Genomic DNA, 22,100 nt, shown 5'->3' on the forward strand with positions numbered 1-22,100 from the left:
ATAAAACGCTCCATACAGAATAATGAACCCAATAAAACGCTCCATACAGAATAATGAACCCCATATAACGCTCCATACAGAATACTGGTCCCCATATAACGCTCCATACAGAATAATGGACCCCATATAACGCTCCATACAGAATACTGGTCCCCATAAAACGCTCCATACAGAATAATGAACCCCATAAAACGCTCCATACAGAATAATGAACCCCATATAACGCTCCATACAGAATAATGAACCCCATATAACGCTCCATACAGAATACTGGTCCCCATAAAACGCTCCATACAGAATAATGAACCCCATAAAACGCTCCATACAGAATAATGAACCCCATATAACGCTCCATACAGAATAATGAACCCCATATAACGCTCCATACAGAATACTGGTCCCCATATAACGCTCCATACAGAATAATGGACCCCATATAACGCTCCATACAGAATAATGAACCCCATAAAACGCTCCATACAGAATAATGGACCCCATATAACGCTCCATACAGAATAATGAACCCCATATAACGCTCCATACAGAATAATGAACCCCATAAAACGCTCCATACAGAATAATGAACCCCATAAAACGCTCCATACAGAATAATGAACCCCATATAACGCTCCATACAGAATAATGAACCCCATATAACGCTCCATACAGAATACTGGTCCCCATATAACGCTCCATACAGAATAATGGACCCCATATAACTCTCCATACAGAATACTGGTCCCCATAAAACGCTCCATACAGAATAATGGACCCCATATAACGCTCCATACAGAATAATGAACCCCATAAAACGCTCCATACAGAATAATGAACCCCATATAACGCTCCATACAGAATAATGGACCCCATATAACGCTCCATACAGAATAATGAACCCCATAAAACGCTCCATACAGAATAATGAACCCCATATAACGCTCCATACAGAATACTGGTCCCCATATAACGCTCCATACAGAATAATGGACCCCATATAACTCTCCATACAGAATACTGGTCCCCATAAAACGCTCCATACAGAATAATGGACCCCATATAACGCTCCATACAGAATAATGAACCCCATAAAACGCTCCATACAGAATAATGAACCCCATATAACGCTCCATACAGAATAATGGACCCCATATAACGCTCCATACAGAATACTGGTCCCCATATAACGCTCCATACAGAATAATGGACCCCATATAACGCTCCATACAGAATACTGGTCCCCATAAAACGCTCCATACAGAATAATGAAGCCCATAAAACGCTCCATACAGAATAATGAACCCCATATAACGCTCCATACAGAATAATGGACCCCATATAACGCTCCATACAGAATAATGAACCCCATATAACGCTCCATACAGAATAATGAACCCCATATAACGCTCCATACAGAATAATGAACCCCATATAACGCTCCATACAGAATAATGAACCCCATATAACGCTCCATACAGAATACTGGTCCCCATATAACGCTCCATACAGAATAATGAACCCCATAAAACGCTCCATACAGAATAATGAACCCCATAAAACGCTCCATACAGAATAATGAACCCCATATAACGCTCCATACAGAATAATGAACCCCATATAACGCTCCATACAGAATACTGGTCCCCATATAACGCTCCATACAGAATAATGGACCCCATATAACGCTCCATACAGAATACTGGTCCCCATAAAACGCTCCATACAGAATAATGAACCCCATAAAACGCTCCATACAGAATAATGAACCCCATATAACGCTCCATACAGAATAATGAACCCCATATAACGCTCCATACAGAATACTGGTCCCCATAAAACGCTCCATACAGAATAATGAACCCCATAAAACGCTCCATACAGAATAATGAACCCCATATAACGCTCCATACAGAATAATGAACCCCATATAACGCTCCATACAGAATACTGGTCCCCATAAAACGCTCCATACAGAATAATGAACCCCATAAAACGCTCCATACAGAATAATGAACCCCATATAACGCTCCATACAGAATACTAGTCCCCATATAACGCTCCATACAGAATAATGGACCCCATATAACGCTCCATACAGAATACTGGTCCCCATAAAACGCTCCATATAGAATAATGAACCCCATAAAACGCTCCATACAGAATAATGAACCCCATAAAACGCTCCATACAGAATAATGAACCCCATATAACGCTCCATACAGAATAATGAACCCCATATAACGCTCCATACAGAATAATGAACCCCATAAAACGCTCCATACAGAATAATGAACCCAATAAAACGCTCCATACAGAATAATGAACCCCATATAACGCTCCATACAGAATACTGGTCCCCATATAACGCTCCATACAGAATAATGGACCCCATATAACGCTCCATACAGAATACTGGTCCCCATAAAACGCTCCATACAGAATAATGAACCCCATAAAACGCTCCATACAGAATAATGAACCCCATATAACGCTCCATACAGAATAATGAACCCCATATAACGCTCCATACAGAATACTGGTCCCCATAAAACGCTCCATACAGAATAATGAACCCCATAAAACGCTCCATACAGAATAATGAACCCCATATAACGCTCCATACAGAATAATGAACCCCATATAACGCTCCATACAGAATACTGGTCCCCATATAACGCTCCATACAGAATAATGGACCCCATATAACGCTCCATACAGAATAATGAACCCCATAAAACGCTCCATACAGAATAATGGACCCCATATAACGCTCCATACAGAATAATGAACCCCATATAACGCTCCATACAGAATAATGAACCCCATAAAACGCTCCATACAGAATAATGAACCCCATAAAACGCTCCATACAGAATAATGAACCCCATATAACGCTCCATACAGAATAATGAACCCCATATAACGCTCCATACAGAATACTGGTCCCCATATAACGCTCCATACAGAATAATGGACCCCATATAACTCTCCATACAGAATACTGGTCCCCATAAAACGCTCCATACAGAATAATGAACCCCATAAAACGCTCCATACAGAATAATGAACCAAATATAACGCTCCATACAGAATAATGAACCCCATATAACGCTCCATACAGAATACTGGTCCCCATAAAACGCTCCATACAGAATAATGAACCCCATAAAACGCTCCATACAGAATAATGAACCCCATATAACGCTCCATACAGAATAATGAACCCCATATAACGCTCCATACAGAATACTGGTCCCCATATAACGCTCCATACAGAATAATGGACCCCATATAACGCTCCATACAGAATAATGAACCCCATAAAACGCTCCATACAGAATAATGGACCCCATATAACGCTCCATACAGAATAATGAACCCCATAAAACGCTCCATACAGAATAATGGACCCCATATAACGCTCCATACAGAATAATGAACCCCATAAAACGCTCCATACAGAATAATGGACCCCATATAACGCTCCATACAGAATTATGAACCCCATATAAAGCTCCATACAGAATAATGGACCCCATATAACGCTCCATACAGAATAATGAACCCCATAAAACGCTCCATACAGAATAATGGACCCCATATAACGCTCCATACAGAATAATGAACCCCATATAAAGCTCCATACAGAATAATGGACCCCATATAACGCTCCATACAGAATAATGAACCCCATAAAACGCTCCATACAGAATAATGGACCCCATATAACGCTCCATACAGAATAATGAACCCCATATAAAGCTCCATACAGAATAATGGACCCCATATAACGCTCCATACAGAATAATGAACCCCATAAAACGCTCCATACAGAATAATGGACCCCATATAACGCTCCATACAGAATAATGAACCCCATATAACGCTCCATACAGAATAATGAACCCCATAAAACGCTCCATACAGAATAATGGACCCCATATAACGCTCCATACAGAATAATGGACCCCATATAAAGCTCCATACAGAATAATGGACCCCATATAACGCTCCATACAGAATAATGGACCCCATATAACGCTCCATACAGAATAATGGACCCCATAAAACGCTCCATACAGAATAATGGACCCCATATAACGCTCCATACAGAATAATGAACCCCATATAAAGCTCCATACAGAATAATGGACCCCATATAACGCTCCATACAGAATTATGAACCCCATAAAACGCTCCATACAGAATAATGGACCCCATATAACGCTCCATACAGAATAATGAACCCCATATAAAGCTCCATACAGAATAATGGACCCCATATAACGCTCCATACAGAATAATGAACCCCATAAAACGCTCCATACAGAATAATGGACCCCATATAACGCTCCATACAGAATAATGAACCCCATATAAAGCTCCATACAGAATAATGAACCCCATATAACGCTCCATACAGAATAATGAACCGCATAAAACGCTCCATACAGAATAATGGACCCCATATAACGCTCCATACAGAATAATGAACCCCATAAAATGCTCCATACAGAATAATGGACCCCATATAACGCTCCATACAGAATAATGGACCCCATATAACGCTCCATACAGAATAATGGACCCCATATAACGCTCCATACAGAATAATGAACCCCATATAACGCTCCATACAGAATAATGAACCCCATAAAACGCTCCATACAGAATAATGGACCCCATGTAACGCTCCATACAGAATAATGAACCCCATATAACACTCCATACAGAATAATGAACCCCATATAACGCTCCATACAGAATAATGAACCCCATAAAACGCTCCATACAGAATAATGGACCCCATATAACGCTCCATACAGAATAATGAACCCCATATAACGCTCCATACAGAATAATGAACCCCATATAACGCTCCATACAGGATACTGGTTCCCATATAACGCTTCATACAGTATACTGGCCCCCATATAACGCTCCATACAGGATACTGGTCCCCATATAACGCTCCATACAGGATACTGGTCCCCATATAATGCTCCATACAGGATACTGGTCCCCATATAACGCTCCATACAGGATACTGGCCCTCATAAAACGTTCCATACAGGATACTGGCCCCCATAAAATGCTTCATACAGGATACTAGTCCCCATATAACGCTCCATACAGGATACTGGTCCCCATATAAGGCTCCATACAGGATAATGGACCCCTTATAACGCTCCATACAGGATACTGGTCCCCATATAACGCTCCATGCAGGATACTGGTCCACATATAAGGCTCCATACAGGATATTGGTCCCCATATATCGCTCCATACTGGATACTGGCCCCCATATAAGGCTCCATATAGGATACTGGTCTCCATATAATGCTCCATACAGAATACTGGCCCCCATATAATGCTCCATACAGGATACTGGCCCCCATATAACGCTCCATACAGGATACTGGCCTCCATATAACGCTCCATACAGAATACTGGCCCCCACATAATGCCCTATGCAGGATGTCACTCCCCCCATATAATGCTCCATGCAGAATGTCACCTCTCCCCCCATATAATTCCCCATGCAGAATGTCACCTCTCCACCAATATAATGTCCTATGCAGGAGGTCACCTCTCCCCCTCCATATAATGCCCCATGCAGGATGTCACCTGTCCCCCCATATAATGTCCTATGCAGGAGGTGACCTATCCCCCCCATATAATGCACCATGCAGGATGTCACTTGTTCCCCCCCATATAATGCCCCATGCAGGATGTGACTTGTCCCCCCCATATAATGCCCCATGCCACCATACATATATATATAAAAAAAATCAAATACTCACCTCTCCTCACCTGCTGCCATTGCTCGAGACTCTTCAGCTCCGCCGGCGTCTTCCCGCTCTGCACTGTGATGGATCAGGAGAGAGCATGGTGTAAAGACGTCACCGCGCCCTCTGACCTGAGACGTCGCAGTGCAGCAGTCGGGGAAGAGACCAGAGCTGCTGCTGAAGCACGGGGAGAGGAAAGTATTGGGCCCTGAGCAAGTGGGGGTGAGTGGCGGGCGCTGGCACCGGCACTACACCGCTCACAGGTCCCATAGCGCACAGGGGTGCCCGACGGTGAGTGGGCCCCCCTGTCTGCTCAGGGCCCCAGCACTTGCCCGGGTGCGCTGGGTTCTGACGCCGGGCCTGCATATAGTTACTTTTCTCAAGCTCCACACAAGTGCACCGTGACTTTTATTATTCCCGCCTTCTTTGGCTTCTCTTATTGTACTCTAGTATTTATTTTTATTTATTTATTTATTTATTTTATTCACTTATATAGCACCATTAATTCCGCAGAGCTTTACAGACATTATCGACACTTTCCCCATCGGAGCTCACAATCTAAATTCCCTATCAGTATGTCTTTGGAGTATAGGAAGAAACCGGAGAATCCGGCGGAAACCCATGAGAATACGGGGAAAACATACAAACTCAGTATCACATACAGTATATGGATATATAAAATAGGATTCTGAGAAATGTATCTCTTTGTTTTGCAATTTTTCCTTAACGGGGCTCTCCGGGAATAGAAAAAAATAAATAAAGGGAATCTTAATAAATACATTTATAAATACCTTTAATTAGCAATTTTAGCTCATTTTTGTTTAGGGAGGTAAACATTAAAGAATTAATATGGTCACTGTCTTGTTACACAGAAAGAAACCTGTCCTAGAATATTAGCACAGAAACTTGTGAGCATGTGCCGTAAGAATATTCCTGATATGACTTAGAGATAACCTATAACAGTGTGAGCAGACTTTTCATACCTTAATAGCCCTGGTATCTCCAGCATTAGATCATATAGACAGGGTAGACATCAGTGTGAGCCGCCTCTTCTTATTTAAGCACTCCTTGTACCTCCAGCATAATATCAGATAGACATGGTGAACAGCAGTGTGAAGAGCCTCTTCTTACTTCAGCACTCCTGGCATCTCCAGTGTTAGATCAGATAGATAGAGTAGACAGCACTGTGAGCAGTCTCTTCTTACTTCAGCACTCCTAGTATCTCCAGTATTAGATCAGATACACAAGGTGGACAGCAGTGTGAGCAGCCTCTTCTTACCTCAGCACCCCTGGTATCTCTAGTATTAGATTAGTTAGACAGGTGTACAGCAGTGTGAGCAGCCTCTTCTTACCTCTGCACCCCTGGTATCTCTAGTATTAGATCAGATACACATAGTGGACTGCAGTGTGAGCAGCCTCTTCTTACCTCAGCACCCCTGGTATCTCCAGTATTAACTCAGAAAGACATGGTGAACAGCAGTGTGAGCAGCCTCTTCTTACCTCTGCACCCCTGGTTTCTCTAGTATTAGATCAATTAGACAGATGTACAGCAGTGTGAGCAGCCTCTTCTTACCTCAGCACCCATGGTATATCCAGTATTAGCTCAGAAACACATGGTGTACAGCAGTGTGAGCAGCTTCTTCTTACCTCAGGACCTCTGTTATCTCCAGTATTAGATCAATTAGACAGGTGGACAGCAGTGTGAGCAGCCTCATCTTACCACTGCACCCCTGGTATCTCCATTACTAGGGTGGACAGCAGTGTGAGCAGCTTCTTCTTACCCCAGAACCCCTGGCATCGCCAATATTAGATCATCGGATCAAACGGATACCTATGAAATATGTGCTCACTCATCACCTTTTTCCGATGTGGTTGAAACCTAGCCCACGTTAGTCAATGAAAAAACTGGGTAGGTGGGATTTCAAGTACATGAGTGAGTTTTGGTTGCATCCGCTGCCTAAAACGGTCAGTTTACCGCCAGTGAGAGCTATATAGTGACTATGTGGCTGTCACTGGGGTGTCTTTGGTTCGGGTTGGTTGGGTGGCTGCGTCATTATATAGCAATGTGCACTCACAAGCAGAAGATGAGTTTGCTATAAGAAATCCCAATATAAAAAACCGCTTTTATATTTTACGGACTCTAAAACTTTATTTATTTTCAGCCTTAGCTAATAACTGGAACTTTTTTTTTTTTTATAAAATAAGTATATAACACCAGAGCTGGAGAAAGGACTGCATAGAGGAATAATAAGTAATGGACCATTAATGATTAATAACATCAAATCTATAAATACACAAGTTTATAAAATTATAAAAAGAAGTCTACATGCCGCCCAGAGGATCGGGGAGCATCGTGCTTATTTATTTATTTTTTTTCAATAATTTATTTTCCGCTGTTACACTTGGCAATCAATAATTTCAGTAATAGCTGGTATGGGTCTACTGAATTGTGGTGAGGGGTGATGGAGAGCCGCTCCGAAGAAGGTGGCCAGCAAGTAACTAGGACCCAATGCAAACCCTGAAACAAGGCCTCCCAAAATAATAGTGCTGATGCCCTCATATGAAGCACAGACATTTCCCTGGGCATTTACACATGGGTCCCATCAGCCTCCTGCTTCTATATTGGTGCCACGAATGATTGACATGGTTATGACCATGACTCAGTCTAATTATTGTATTTTTAGTTAGCCATTGTATAGTGTGGCGCCCCTGAGGGTTCAGTCGCCACAGGGTTACTGCACCTCACCCAGAGGTGTGGTATCTCCTTCTCTCAGGTAAGGATGGAGTACTGCCCGGGACCACAACACCAGCACCCATCACTACACTACTCCAGGCCGGCTGGAAGGGCAAGATGCACTCTGATTTGCTGCCCCGTCCCTGGCTGGAGAAGGGAGAACCAAAGAGATTGGGTACCATGTAGTGCGTGTGGGTGGAGGACGTAGTTCAGGGGAGCACTTTAGAAAAACACATAAAAAGAGAAGCCATCTTAGATCAGTGAGTAGTCTTTTGTAAGTGGAAGAGGAGTAGGAGGGGAGCAGAGTCTCGTCAGGAGCTCTGCTCCAGAGTGGGGCCTAGCCAGGAAGGCCCAGGAGGGGAGCAGAGGAGAAGGCTTCATTAAGGAAAGGGATCCCAGGGGTATGGAAGGAGCAGGAAGCCACCCGTACGCCTGAATCTGCCAAGCGTCAGAGGGATCGGGCCGCAAGAGGGGAACCAGTCCCCGGACTGGCCGAGTACTTCACGTCTCAGCCAGAAAACCGGAGGCTTCTGCACTTCCAGGGTGCAGTCGCCGTACTCTCACACCTAAGTCACCGAAAAGGGCACCAAGTAGGTCCGGGAACTCCAAGTTGTCCAGAGGGATCACGGAGTACCCGTTCGAGACTTTACTGGAAGGAGCAGGGCAGGAGGGAGAAGACCCAGCGCGGGAAGTCGGTCTAGAGAGGAACACACAAAAGCGGGGTCCCGTCAAGCGCTCCTGATATACCTGAGGAAGTGCTGAACCCCTGTCTGGCATACGCAGTGTGACGCGAGAGGCTGACACCCGTACAGTGTACCTGAGGAACTTGAACAGAACTGTGAGTAAACTCGGATGACAGGACTCCACTGCCTCCGTCAGTTATTTCCTCTGCGCCATCTCTCCTGCACTACAAGCCCCATCATCACCACCTACCATTCTACACTGCCCTGGGGCCCGCTCCACCTGTGGGGAGCCACTCCAACCCAGCTGCCCTATCAAGCGCCCCAGAGGTCTGAAGCAGCGCTGGTACCTATTACCAGAATCCACAGGTGGCGTCACGAACTTTATAAAAACACTATAAATCCCCTATAAATAACCCCTTTTATTGACCGCCCTGGGTCACGGACCGGGTCATCGCCACTGTGACATCATCCCCCAGCATTTATTGTCCCGGCACCGGGTACCCCACGGCCCAGGGGGCGCGTCAATAGCACTGTTAGATTATGCATTGAGAACTGCATAGTGATAATATGTGAACAATGTCCGTTACTATTTATTTGTGCCTGTATTTTGATAATATGTGAGCACTGTATTGTAGTATTTATTTGAGCACTGTATGGTCATAACATGTGAGAACTGTAAAGTGGTAGTTATTTGGGCATTTCATAGTGATAATATGTGAGCACTGTATGACAGTATTTATTTGAGCAATCTATTGTGCTATCTTGAGAACACTATATAGCCGTATTTATTTTGGCTCTGAGTGGCACTGTTATTTTGTTGCTAAAGAATGGCACTCTTATGTGGGCACCATCCTTTATACCTTGTATAATGTAGCACTGTATAATATCTTATTTGTATATAAATTGTTGGCGGGGGAGCTAAGAGAATAAGCCTCACACGGTACCGTGCCTCCTTAGTCAGGTCGTGACCCAAGTGCAACCTTTTTCTCTGCACCCCATGTATTGCATGCCTGCTTATAGACCAACGTATTCTGCACCACGTATCACTCTCATCTTCCCTGCGGAGGTCACACTAGAATCTCAGATAATTGCACAGTGTGTGCCCTTATGGGCAGGGGCGTACTGGCCCACCGTATGATCTGGAAAACCCCCGGTGGGCTCCGATGGCCATGCCCCTAAGCCCCGCCCCCACACCCACTGGGCCCTGTACAGAGAACAGAGGACCCTCCGGTTCGCTAATCAGATAGGCAGCACTGCCGATATAATTAGTGATGGGCCCTCTGCAGCAGCACAGCAAGGAGACCGGTCTCCCTGCTCTGCCTGCTGCCACAGTGCCCCTCTGCCGCCTCTGCCGGCGCGTGCGCAGGAGGTCAGTCTCAGGGCGATGACGTCATCGGGCGATCACGTCATCGCCCTGGGACTGCTTCCTGTGCGCGCTGTGGAGGACGGATCCGCCGTTGCCCTAGGCAGCGGCTGCAGGCCTGCAGCTCATCTCGACGCGTGAGTATGAAAAGCAGGGGCCGGGAGGGGAGGAAGGGATAGGGGGGAGGGGTGACTGAGAGGACCCCTGGCCGAGGCTGGCAGTAAATGCTACTGGGCAATGGGCATGATTATCATCATGCCCATTGCCCAGCCTGTCCTGCTGCCAACCTCTCGTTACTGTTACTATGCCTAGCAGCATGTACTACCACCAGTGGTTGGCAGAACATGCTGGGTGGGCATGAAAGTACCAAGGAGGCTGGCAGGACATACTAAGCATGAATCGGGCTATGGGCGGAGGAGAGCGGTGCCAGCGCCCGCCCTTCTCCCCCGCTTGCTCAGGGCCCAGCAGCCGGATACTTACCTCTCCTCCTGCCTCCGCAGATCCGCTGTATTTCTGCTCTGCGCTCCCTGTGACATATCAGGTCAGAGGGTGCGGTGACGTCTTTCCACCGCGCCCTCCCCTGAGCCATCACAGGCAGCGCAGAGCGGGAAGACGCCGGCGACGCTGGAGTACGGACCTGAGCAGCGGCAGCAGGTAAGGAGGAGTGAGGTGAGTATTTGATTATTATTTTTTTTAATGTATGGAGGCATGGGGCATTATATGGGGGGGGGGGGGTGATATCCTGCATGGGGCATTATATGGGGGAGTGACATCCTGCATGGGGCATTATATGGGGGAGGGGTGACATCCAGCATGGGGCATTATATGGGGGGGGTGACATCCTGCATGTGGCATTATATGGGGGGTGACATCCTGCATGTGGCATTATATGGGGGGTGACATCCTGCATGGGGCATTTTAAAGAGGGGGGTGCCATCCTGCATTGGGCATTTTAAAGAGAGGGGGGTGATATCCTGCATGGGGCATTATAAAGAGGGGGGGTGACATCCTGCATGGGGCATTATATGGGGGTGACATCCTGCATGGGGCATTATATTGGGGAGGTGACATCCTGCATGGGGCATTATATGGAGGGGGTTGACATCCTGCGGCGCTGGAGTCCAGACCTGAGCAGCGGCAACAGGTGAGGAGGAGTGAGGTGAGTATTCGATTATTTATTTAATGTATGGAGGCATGGGGCATTATATGGGTGGGGTGGTGATATCCTGCATGGGGCATTATATGGGGGAGTGACATCCTGCATGGAGCATTATATGGGGGGTGACATCCAGCATGGGGCATTATATGGGGGGGTGACATCCTGCATGGGGCATTATATGGGGGCGGTGACATCCTGCATGGGGCATTTTAAAGAGAAGGGTGACATCCTGCATTGGGCATTATAAAAGGGGGGTGTGACAAACTGCATGGGGCATTTTAAAGAGAGGGGGGGTGATATCCTGCATGGGGCATTATATGGGGGGTGACATCCTGCATGGGGCATTATATGGGGGGTGACATCCTGCATGGGGCGTTATATGGGGAGGTGACATCCTGCATGGGGCATTATATGGAGGGGGGTGACATCCTGCATGGGGCATTATATGGGGGAGGTGACATCCTGCATGGGGCATTATATGGGGGAGGTGACATCCTGCATGGGGCATTATATGGAGGGTGGTGACATCCTGCATGGGGCATTATAAGGGGGGGAACAGCCTGCATAGGGCATTGTGTGGGGGGAACAGCCTGCATGGAGCTTTATATGGGGCCAGTATCCTGTACAGAGCATTTTATGGGGGCCAGTATTCTGTATGGAGCGTTATATGGGGTCAGTATTCTGTAAGGAGCATTATATGGGTCCAGTATTCTGTATGGAGCATTTTTTGGGGGCCAGTATACTGTGTGGAGCGTTATATGGGGACCAGTATCCTGTATGGAGCGTTATATGGGGGCCAGTATTCTGTACAGAGCATTTTATGGGGGCCAGTATTCTGTATGGAGCATTATATGGGGACCAATATCCTGTATGGAGCGTTATATGGGGACCAGTATTCTGTATGGAGCGCTATATGGGGACCAGTATCCTGTATGGAGCACTTTTTGGAGGCCAGTATACTGTGTGGAGCGATTCGCCGGTTTCTGAGCTATTATATAATTTACAATAGATATCACTCATGTAATATAAGAAGTGAAATCTTTGCATTGTACTATACTTATATTTCTCTGCGGTATCTGTGCATCATGAATCGTGGTATGTGTTAAAGGGGCCCACTGAGACTCTTTCTCCCAGGGCCCAGAAAAACCTGGAGCCGGCCCTTTGTGGTACTATCATGCTAGTACTACTACCACCAGTGGCTGGCTGGCAGGACATGCCATGTGAGCTTGAATGATAGTACCACAGAGGCTGGCAGTACATACTGGGCAATGGGCATAATAATACCACAAAGGCTGGGAGGACATACTGGGCAATGGGCATGATAGTACCACCAGTAGACTGACTTGGCGGTCTCCAGGGCTCCGTCTCCCCTTCTCGCTGCTGTTAGGCTGGGTTAACATTGCGTTTATACTGTGCGTTACAACGGATCCGTTGTAAATCAGTGCAGACGCAGTGTACTGTAGACTTGCATTGCAAAAATAGGCATGTGTTTGAAAGTATGCATTATTTGCAACGCACAGGAAAACATGGTCGGCGGCTGGAGGCCAGCTGAGCACTTCTCTGACAACTGTGTTCTAGTGTCATTCTGTGCCTGCTCATCTCTGTCAGCAGGGGTATTTGTCTGATGGCAAAGATGTAGCAGAGCTGGAGACAGAAGATCCGTGGATTACGTCAGAGCGAGGATTTTGTTTTTTATTAAAGATGGAGTCCCTACATGTGTTTTTTTCTGTTTACTAGAAATTCATGGTGGCCATGTCTAGTTTGGCGTGACGCCATGAATTTCAGGCTTAGTGCCAGCTGATAATACAAAGCTGGTACTAACCCCATTATTACCCAGCGTGCCACCCCCACCAGGGCCGCTGGAAGAGCCGGATAAAGCGCAGGGAAATGGTGCTATGATGAATGCGCCAATTCCAGGGGTGGCTGCGGGCTGCCGTCTTCAGCGTGGGGGGCCCAGAATGCTTGGGCCTTACCATGCTGAGAATCCCAGCCCCCAGCTGCCTGGTTTTTACCAGGCTGGCGATCAAAATATGGCGGGAACCCACGTATTTTTTTTTTAATTATTTTTTTAAATAATTTAAAAAAACATTGGGCTTTCCTGACTTTTGATCGCCAGGCAGCTGGAGATGGCAGCCCGTAGCTGTCTGCTTTATCTGCGCTGAGAATCAAAAATTCTGCGGAGCGCTGTCATTTTTGTTTTATTATTTATTTATTTTCACACTTCTATATGTGTGACAGTCCCAACAGCTAATCACAGACGCTGACACTGAGAATGGGCGTCTGTGATTGGCTGCTTGAGTAACCTGAAAGCAGCCCATACATAGTACCATACTAGAATGTATGGGCTGATTGTAGATTACTCAAACAGCCAATCACAGACGCCCATCCTCTTTGACAGCATCTGTGATTGGCTGTTGGGTCTGTGACATATAGAAGTGTGAAAAGAAATCATTTTTAAAAACGGTGTAGCGCTCTGCAGAATTTTTGATTCTCACCGCAGATAAAGCGGACAGCTACGTACTGCCACCCCCAGCTGCCTGGCTTTACCTTGGCTGCCGATCAAAAGACAGAGAAGCCGAATATTTGTTTTAAACTTATTTAAAATATTTTTTTTTTAGAAAAAGGTGTGTGCTCCTGCCATATGTTGATCGCCAGCCAGATAAAACAAAGGAGCTGGGGGCTGGGATTCTCAGCATGGTAAGGCCCAAGTGTTCTTGGCCCCCCACACTGAAAATCGCAGCCCGCAGCCACCCCTGAAAATTTCCAGGCGCTTTACCTGGCTCTTCCAGCGGCCCTGGTGGTGAGTGGCACCCTGGGTAATAATAGTGTTAGTACCAGGCCAGCTTTGTATTATCAGCCGGTACTAAGCCCGAAATTCATGTTGTCACGCCAAATTAGACATGGCCACCATGAATTTCTAGTAAATAGAAAAAAAACACAAATTTTTTTTTTAATTAAAAATAAAACACAAAACCCATTTAGGCTCCGTTCATACGCGGCGCAAAAAATCTCTACTGCATGCCGACGTTGCGCTTTTCTCAGCGCGCTTTTCCCGAGGCATGTTAACATGTAGCCTATGGGGAAAGCGCGCTGAAAAAAACGCCAAGAATTGGCATGTCAATTCTTTTTGCGCGGCCGCTTTTGCAGTGAAAGCGCCCACGCAAAAATACGTGGCAAAACGCGGCATCTGAACGCTTTTCAGCAAAATCCATAGCTTTTGCTGGAAGGCGTTTCCAGCTTTCTTTGGCACTTCTTTTACGCGAGCGGTCTAAAGCGCCGCATAAAAGCAGGAACGTACCTAAGGGACTCTATCTTTAATAAAAAAAAATCCTCGCTCCGACGTAATCCATGGGTCTTCTGTCTTCAGCTCTGCTACATCTTTGCCATCAGAGAAATATGTCTGCTGACAGATGAGCAGGCACAGAATGACACTGGAGCACTGTTACTGTGTAGTGCGGCACTATGTTGCTTTTTTGTCATTTCATGCAGTGTAGAAATCTTGGGAAAAGTGTGGATTGTGCTCTGGAAGTGATCAGTTATAGCTAACTATGTTATTTTCTGCAGAGATAAGTCCTGCATAGAAGATGGGATATATCGGTCTGCAGATAAAGAACTTCACCTAGAGACATCACTGGTGAGTATGTGTATTACCTATGTTGAGTATATGTATTACCTATACACACACACTGACACTATATACAGAGCTCCTGTGTATAATATTAATGGTGATCATTGCATTACCTGTACACTGACACTATATACAGAGCTTCTGTGTATAATGTCACTGGTGATGACTGATAACCGGTACACTATATACAGAGCTCCTGTGTATAATATCACTGGTGATCACTGTATAACCTGTACACTGACCCAATATACAGAGCTTTTTTACATTTTTATTATTTTAGCATTATTTGTCACTATGTTGTGGCATTATGTGCTTTGGTCATGACATGACGATATTTGTCCCTTGTATGTGGTATTATTCAGTCACTATGTGGTGGTAATATGTGGTCTCATGGTGTGTCAGTATTTATACCTTGTATCTGGTAGCATTTGATCGCTATGTGGTGGTATTATGTGCTTTGGTCATGGTGTGGCGGTATTTGTGCCTTGTATGTGGCATTATTTGGGTACTATGTGGTGGTAATATGTGATCTGGTCACGGTGTGGTGGTATTTATGCCTTCTATCTGGTAATATTGGTCTTGGTAGAGTGGATTGTGGTTGGTCATTTGTTTTATCTGATATCAATAAGGGGAAACCTCTTTATTTCCAATAGATATTAAATACTTGGATGTTTAACCCCTCCCTGCCCTGTGACTATTACACAGCAGCAGAGATGCAGTTGCAGAGGTTCACCAGAGAAAGCAAGTTGGCATTTGGTGAGATTTTCACCTCTGTATTTATAAGACAAAACCAGGAGTTGGTGAGAAATTCATAAAACATTACCTCACCAAATACTCAAAGTGCCACAATCTTCTGACAGTGCTGATTCCACCAATAAATAAGTGATCACCTTCCCAACCTGTGCATCGCTGAGAACTTGTTTTCACCAATAAAAACCCTTTAATGCAAACTACAGTAATTGTACATCGCATTTCTGGTGAGCGCACAGTGATGGGCAGAAGCGGCCAATATAATGGGTATAACGGCTAACAGGTATTTGCAAATAGCTGAAGGGTGGGTGGGCCCCTGGAGTCAATGTCCCTGGTGGGCCCCAGACACCCCAGTCCGGCGCTGTTGACAACAGTGACCTGGGGGTCTGAAATGCTTCCTGGGGCGATCCCCATGCTGTCCCCATGTCATTTGAGCACTGTCACTATTGTTTTGGGCACTTTTTAGGCTTTCTACAGACTGTAGGGGGTGCCGCCGCAAAAATGCTCGGGTCTCCCATAGACTAACATTGGGCTCGTTGCTCGGGTCGAGCACCCGAGTATCACGGTGAGCTCGGCCCGAGCTTCGAGCACCCGAGCATTTTAGTGCTCACTCAACACTAATTGCCACTCTTCGTAATGTGCAAACAATGTCTTCTTCAGGTGGATTCCACCTGGATCCCTCATGAAAAGCACTAGATAAAAATGTAAATGATTGAACATATGCACTGCAATATAAAAACAACTTGCTGTGCATTGTGTATTTTTCAGTCTTTTTCAGCTTCTTTTCTCCGCTTCCAGCTTTGAAAATTATGAAGTGGTTAAAGAAAGTGATCGGTTCATTCTGCTGGTGGCTTCTGTTTGGAAGCCGCTCACTATTTTATATGTAGTTAACAAAAACACTGATGTTTTCCTTAAGTGTCTTATAAAATAAAAAATCAGTGGGTATGCTGGCGTCTATAAGGTGCTGTGTGTACGTACCCTTAGGAATAACAGAATCTCTGGTCATCTCCTCCATTTTTGGCCAGAGTTTAGAGGATTAATGGGAGACATAGAACCGCTATTCTCCAGTTTGGGATCTAACCCTTCAGACATACTATATATGAGGTATAGTATTAATATACCATAAAAGTCAGTAATAATCAATTAAATGCGAAAAGACATTAAACAATTTTAATTTTTTATTTCTTTGAATTAAAATTGCATGGAAGGATGAAGACAAGTTCTTGGAGGAGCCTTCAACTTTTGCACGTGTCTCTTGCTGGTCAGGAGGCCACAGGTAGGTGGTACAACTCCTTCCATACAGGTACAGCATTAATGGTGGATGTGCTGTAGTTTCTTCAGAGCGCTAGATTTGGGGGGTTTCTGTCCTCGAGATGTCAATGGTGCGTTGGTGGCAGCAGCCAAAAATACAGCTTTCTCTGACAGCACGAGCAGCCCTGGATAATCCACGCCGGCAGGATGTTATCATCCGGCGGAAGAGAGAACCTAGGAGAAAAGATGTAAAACTGATGTAAGTAATGGGACTCCATATTAGAGGACACTACTGTGGTGTCACTGTAGCATGACATTAGAGGAATCTCATACAGAGGAGCAGAATCATTGTCAGCCATCATACATGTGACAATCCCACCACTGACGGATAACATCTGCTCCACATGACTTCTTCTCACTGACGTTATACAACATGGAGATTATCGTCACACTTACCTCGCCTAGTTTCCCCCTCTTCAACTTTCTCTGTTTTTAGTTGTTTTCTCAGTGTTCGAAAATATTTTCTTCTCTTCTGAACTGGAGATTCTAATCAAAAAGCCAGAAAAAAATGTTGATTATAAACTCCTAAAAGATGAGCTTTGTATCTTTATAGAGTTATGCACCTGATTAATATGAACCTGTAGCTTTTCTGGGTTCCGGTGGTGTCTCCCCAAAGAACCATGTCCCCATATTAATATGACATTACTTTCAGCAAGCCACAGTGTTATATAATCAGTTGGATAAAACTTCATTGTAACTTTAAAGAAGACCCATCACCAGGTCAAAAGTGTCCAAGATTCGCTCTTATTTTATGTCGGCTTCTCCCCTGAGTATTCTGATATTTGTTTTCCTAAAATCCACAGTACGGTTGTAGAGATATGGGACTTTTTATTTAGTGTTAATTATTATGGTCTTTATCATGTGGGCGTGGTAACCTAAGGGCACGCCCCAGAGGATCCTGTGAACACCGCCCCTTTGTAAAGAATAAAAATTACCACTAATAACAAAGGCCCATAACTCTGGAACCGTATGGGGGATTTTAACAAAACAAAAAATAGAATACTCAGGGGAGCAGAAAGAATAAAGGAAGTAATTTTAGAGCCTTAATATTTAAATTTTGGATCATAGGCTATAATTGGATGGCCTATAAACCTGTACATACCTGACAATGAGGGCGAGGATGACTCACTGTTTTTAGCAGTAAAACACTGATTGTCTCCAACAGTTTTGGAATGGGAAGATTCTTTCTGCCTGTTGGTAGAAAAAAGACACGTAAATTACAAGGAAAAAACAATAGAATAACGGAAGAACACCTGTCTGTAAGGTCAATTAGGACAACATAGAGGAGATATCCTGCTCAAGACCACATTTTACCAGCAAGAATGGAGTCTAATTAGTAATATTGGCCTGTAGTGAGTTGGAAATGAATGGTTGGTCGCAACAATCAGCTGTTATAGAAGTTATCACAAGTAAGACCCACAGAGATTGTGTAGTCATGGGGTGGTGGATGCTAGATTTAGATTTGTGTTACTCGTATCTTGTATTTGGATCCGACATATATCAGGACTAAATCTCATAATAATAATAATCTACTCACATTTCTGAGCGTTTTTCATTGATCTCTGGGGAACACCCTGGAGGTGACATAGGCTCTTCAGTGCCTCCATCACTGTTCTCTTGGGAACACTGTGGAGGTGACATAGGCTCTATATTGGTCATCATCCCAGTATTGGTGATATATAGCTAAAACAGATAAAGAAATATAAAATAGATATATTTAATTTTTTTTTGTAATTATAGGTTTCATACATTTTATTAGCCACATACTTACTTTAGAAGACCTTTGATAAGTTGATGCAAAGTTTTTGATTTCTGGCCAGTCATTGTCCTCACTTGTGTCCCCCTCATCTGAATTCATATGTTTGAAGCTGCTACTTCGAGCTAAAAAATACAAGTGTTATTAGAGATTATTAGTATAATACCCAGACAGTCACCATGTTATCACTAATAATGATGGGAACTGATTTTGACATAAAATGAAAGACAAGACACACGTCAGTTTTCTGCAGATGACGTCTCATTTTACTTACTGATAAAGTAGCGGGTGTCCTCATCTGACTTTAGGTCAGGAACGAACAGGGGCTTCTGACTTAAAAGGTTGTCAAAGTCTAAGTCACGCATAAATGGATGAATTTTGATCTCATTTGCGCCTCCTGGAAAAGGAAGACAAGAAAGAAAGTGATACAGTCATTGTCAGAGAAACTGCTCCATATCTGTAGAATTTATGTTAATCTGAACTGAAGATGTAACAGAGCCGACATAAAGGAAATATATTGAACATTATAGCATGAAGAATGGGTAATAGACAAGTAGGTAGAGTACAGAACCTCAGTGCTGATCCTCATGGAACCCATCATTTGTCTGGTCACGCTGTAATAATTCATTGATAATACTATTAATATTACCTGTTCCAAGTCTCAGTGCTGGAATTTTTCTGAGCAGTTGAGTGATGATGCCTCGAGCATTAGTTGGAGGAAAGTAATTACATCTCCAAGGTATATCATCTGTTATATAAAAAGCAAATATTATAAGAAATAAAACCTCTTCATTTATTTTCATAAAAAAAAAATTCCTTAACAAAGCTAGAAAAAACTACAGAACTATTCAAGTCAAATAACAGTGACATCACAAGCATTCAGATTATTTTACTTACCCTGGATGATACTGTGTAAAATATTCCTTCTGCAAGCCCCTGTAAATGGTGGATATCCAAATAGAAATTTATATAGGATGATCCCTATTGACCACCAGTCAACAGGCCTTCCATAGCCTATCTTTAGGATAACTTCTGGGGCCATGTAAGTAGGGGTGCCAGCAGTCTGGAAACCAACAGAAAAAGGAGATGATGATCAATAAATATAATTGCGACACATAACATCAGTGGAAATGTTTTTCTAGAGAAATTATAAATCAGAGAAGGAGAAAGATGAGATCTGTAAAGTACAAGACCCTGTAAGTAAAGCCTACCTCTTTATCAAGGAACTCTTTGGTGATGTCCTTAGTTGGAGTCTTGTAGAAGTCTGAGTTTGGTCTCATGAGGCCGAGTTTTGAAACCCCAAAATCAGTGACCTTAATATGTCCTGTTGATGTTATCAGGAGGCTGTGAAAGAAAAGATGGTGTCAGCACCAAGTAATAACCCACAGACTGTATAAGAAACTCTAACTTTCTTCCCCTCTAATATGCTAGAGGGGTCACTTACTTCTCAGGCTTCAGATCTCTGTGCACCACACCATAGCTGTGCAGGTATTCCACAGCAAGGACCGTTTCCGCAATGTACATACGGGCCAAGAGGACTGGTAAAGGACCCCTGTGCTTTAGAAGGGTACCACAGTCACCTCCTACAGGAGAAAGCAAATATGAGAACTGAGGGTTTGTTACAATGTAAATTACACATGATGAGTGGGAATGTGAAGAAGGCGGAGACATTGGGACAGGATGGTCTATATATACTGTATAATGTAGTGCGTATACTGTATACTGCAGATAGACCCTATACATAGAGACAGAGCCTCATCTACGAGCCTCTAATTTTTTTCTCTGTGAACGTTCTTATCTATAAAAACTCTTCAAAAAGACAAATCTTCCTTTTACCCATAGTGGAAATTGCTGCCGTGCTCAGCGAGGACATACTGGGGGACTTTCATAGAGATCAATGGTTTTTCAGGCATCTTGGTAACAGATGACTTATAATAATTGCAAAGAGGACATGTAACCGTCCATGTGGGCACATTGTGGTCATATATAGGTGCTAGGATTAAGCAGACGTGGGCTGGATATAGATACAATGGATGTGTCCTATCTGGTACATACTCCATGACCATACATAGATGAAGTTTAGTAGGAAAGGAGCAGAACGTGGAGACCACAAAGGGACAATCTGCAAATGCTGAGATGTCCCTCTCCAGAAAGGCCCATTCAAGCCTCTTTGGCTTTTTCAGGTTCTCCTTGTCCATTTTCTTCATAGCGCAGACTTGGTTTGTGTCTTTATGGCGAACTAAGTGGACGGCCCTGGAGAGGAGAAAAAAACATGATTTACTATAAATTCTTATTAACAATCTATCTATAGATCTCATCAAATGATCTCCTGTATTAATGATTAATGTGGGGCCATCACTAGAAAACCATGTCTATAAATACATAAAATAACACTCCACAGATGATCACCAATGGGGGGTCCTCATCCACGTCACATCCTAACTGACCTGAATAGTGACAGATAGATGTGGACCGTGATGTGAACTCATAATTTGTCCATGGGAACATAACATGGGAAGGACGCAGAGACATCGTCATAAGGAGCCCTGGGAAATATATATAATACCAAAGTAAAGCTCACCCAAAGGCTCCACTGCTGATCAGTTTGATCGGTTTATAGTCGCTCTTACAAGGATTTCTCCCCAGGTTCAATGATCCGATCGTGGCCTAAAAAGGAATAAGAAATGACATTAAGACATAGAAACTGCAGGGGAATAAAAGCTGAAGATGCAGGAACGTCTCTCTTCTATATTATGTCCATGATGATTACACTGCAGCAGATGTAGGGGACTTGATACAAGCCGGACCCTGCACAGACACTATTATATTATAGGAGATATCCCCCTTATACAAAGACACAGGCGGAAATACAAACTCCGCACCACTGAGTACAGACTGTCCTCACAGATGATGAAGCCACAGGGACAGGT

At 44.1% G+C, this 22,100-nt stretch overlaps 1 protein-coding gene across 1 annotated transcript in view; it reads left to right on the top strand.

Moving 5' to 3' along the window:
- Positions 1 to 8,248: 8,248 nt before the first annotated feature.
- The window catches only part of LOC141198547 (microtubule-associated serine/threonine-protein kinase 3-like), a 94,672-nt gene continuing 80,820 nt past the window's right edge, over positions 8,249 to 22,100 (top strand). Inside the window, exon 1 of the mRNA XM_073662981.1 lies at positions 8,249 to 8,281. Coding sequence (XP_073519082.1) covers positions 8,249 to 8,281 — 33 coding nt within the window. The remainder of the gene's footprint in view (positions 8,282 to 22,100) is intronic.

The sequence above is a fragment of the Phyllobates terribilis genome, unplaced genomic scaffold (genome assembly GCF_046119375.1).
Source record: "Phyllobates terribilis strain yellow unplaced genomic scaffold, ASM4611937v1 Scaffold_97__1_contigs__length_5976380, whole genome shotgun sequence".
In the NCBI taxonomy this organism is placed as follows: Eukaryota; Metazoa; Chordata; class Amphibia; order Anura; family Dendrobatidae; genus Phyllobates; species Phyllobates terribilis.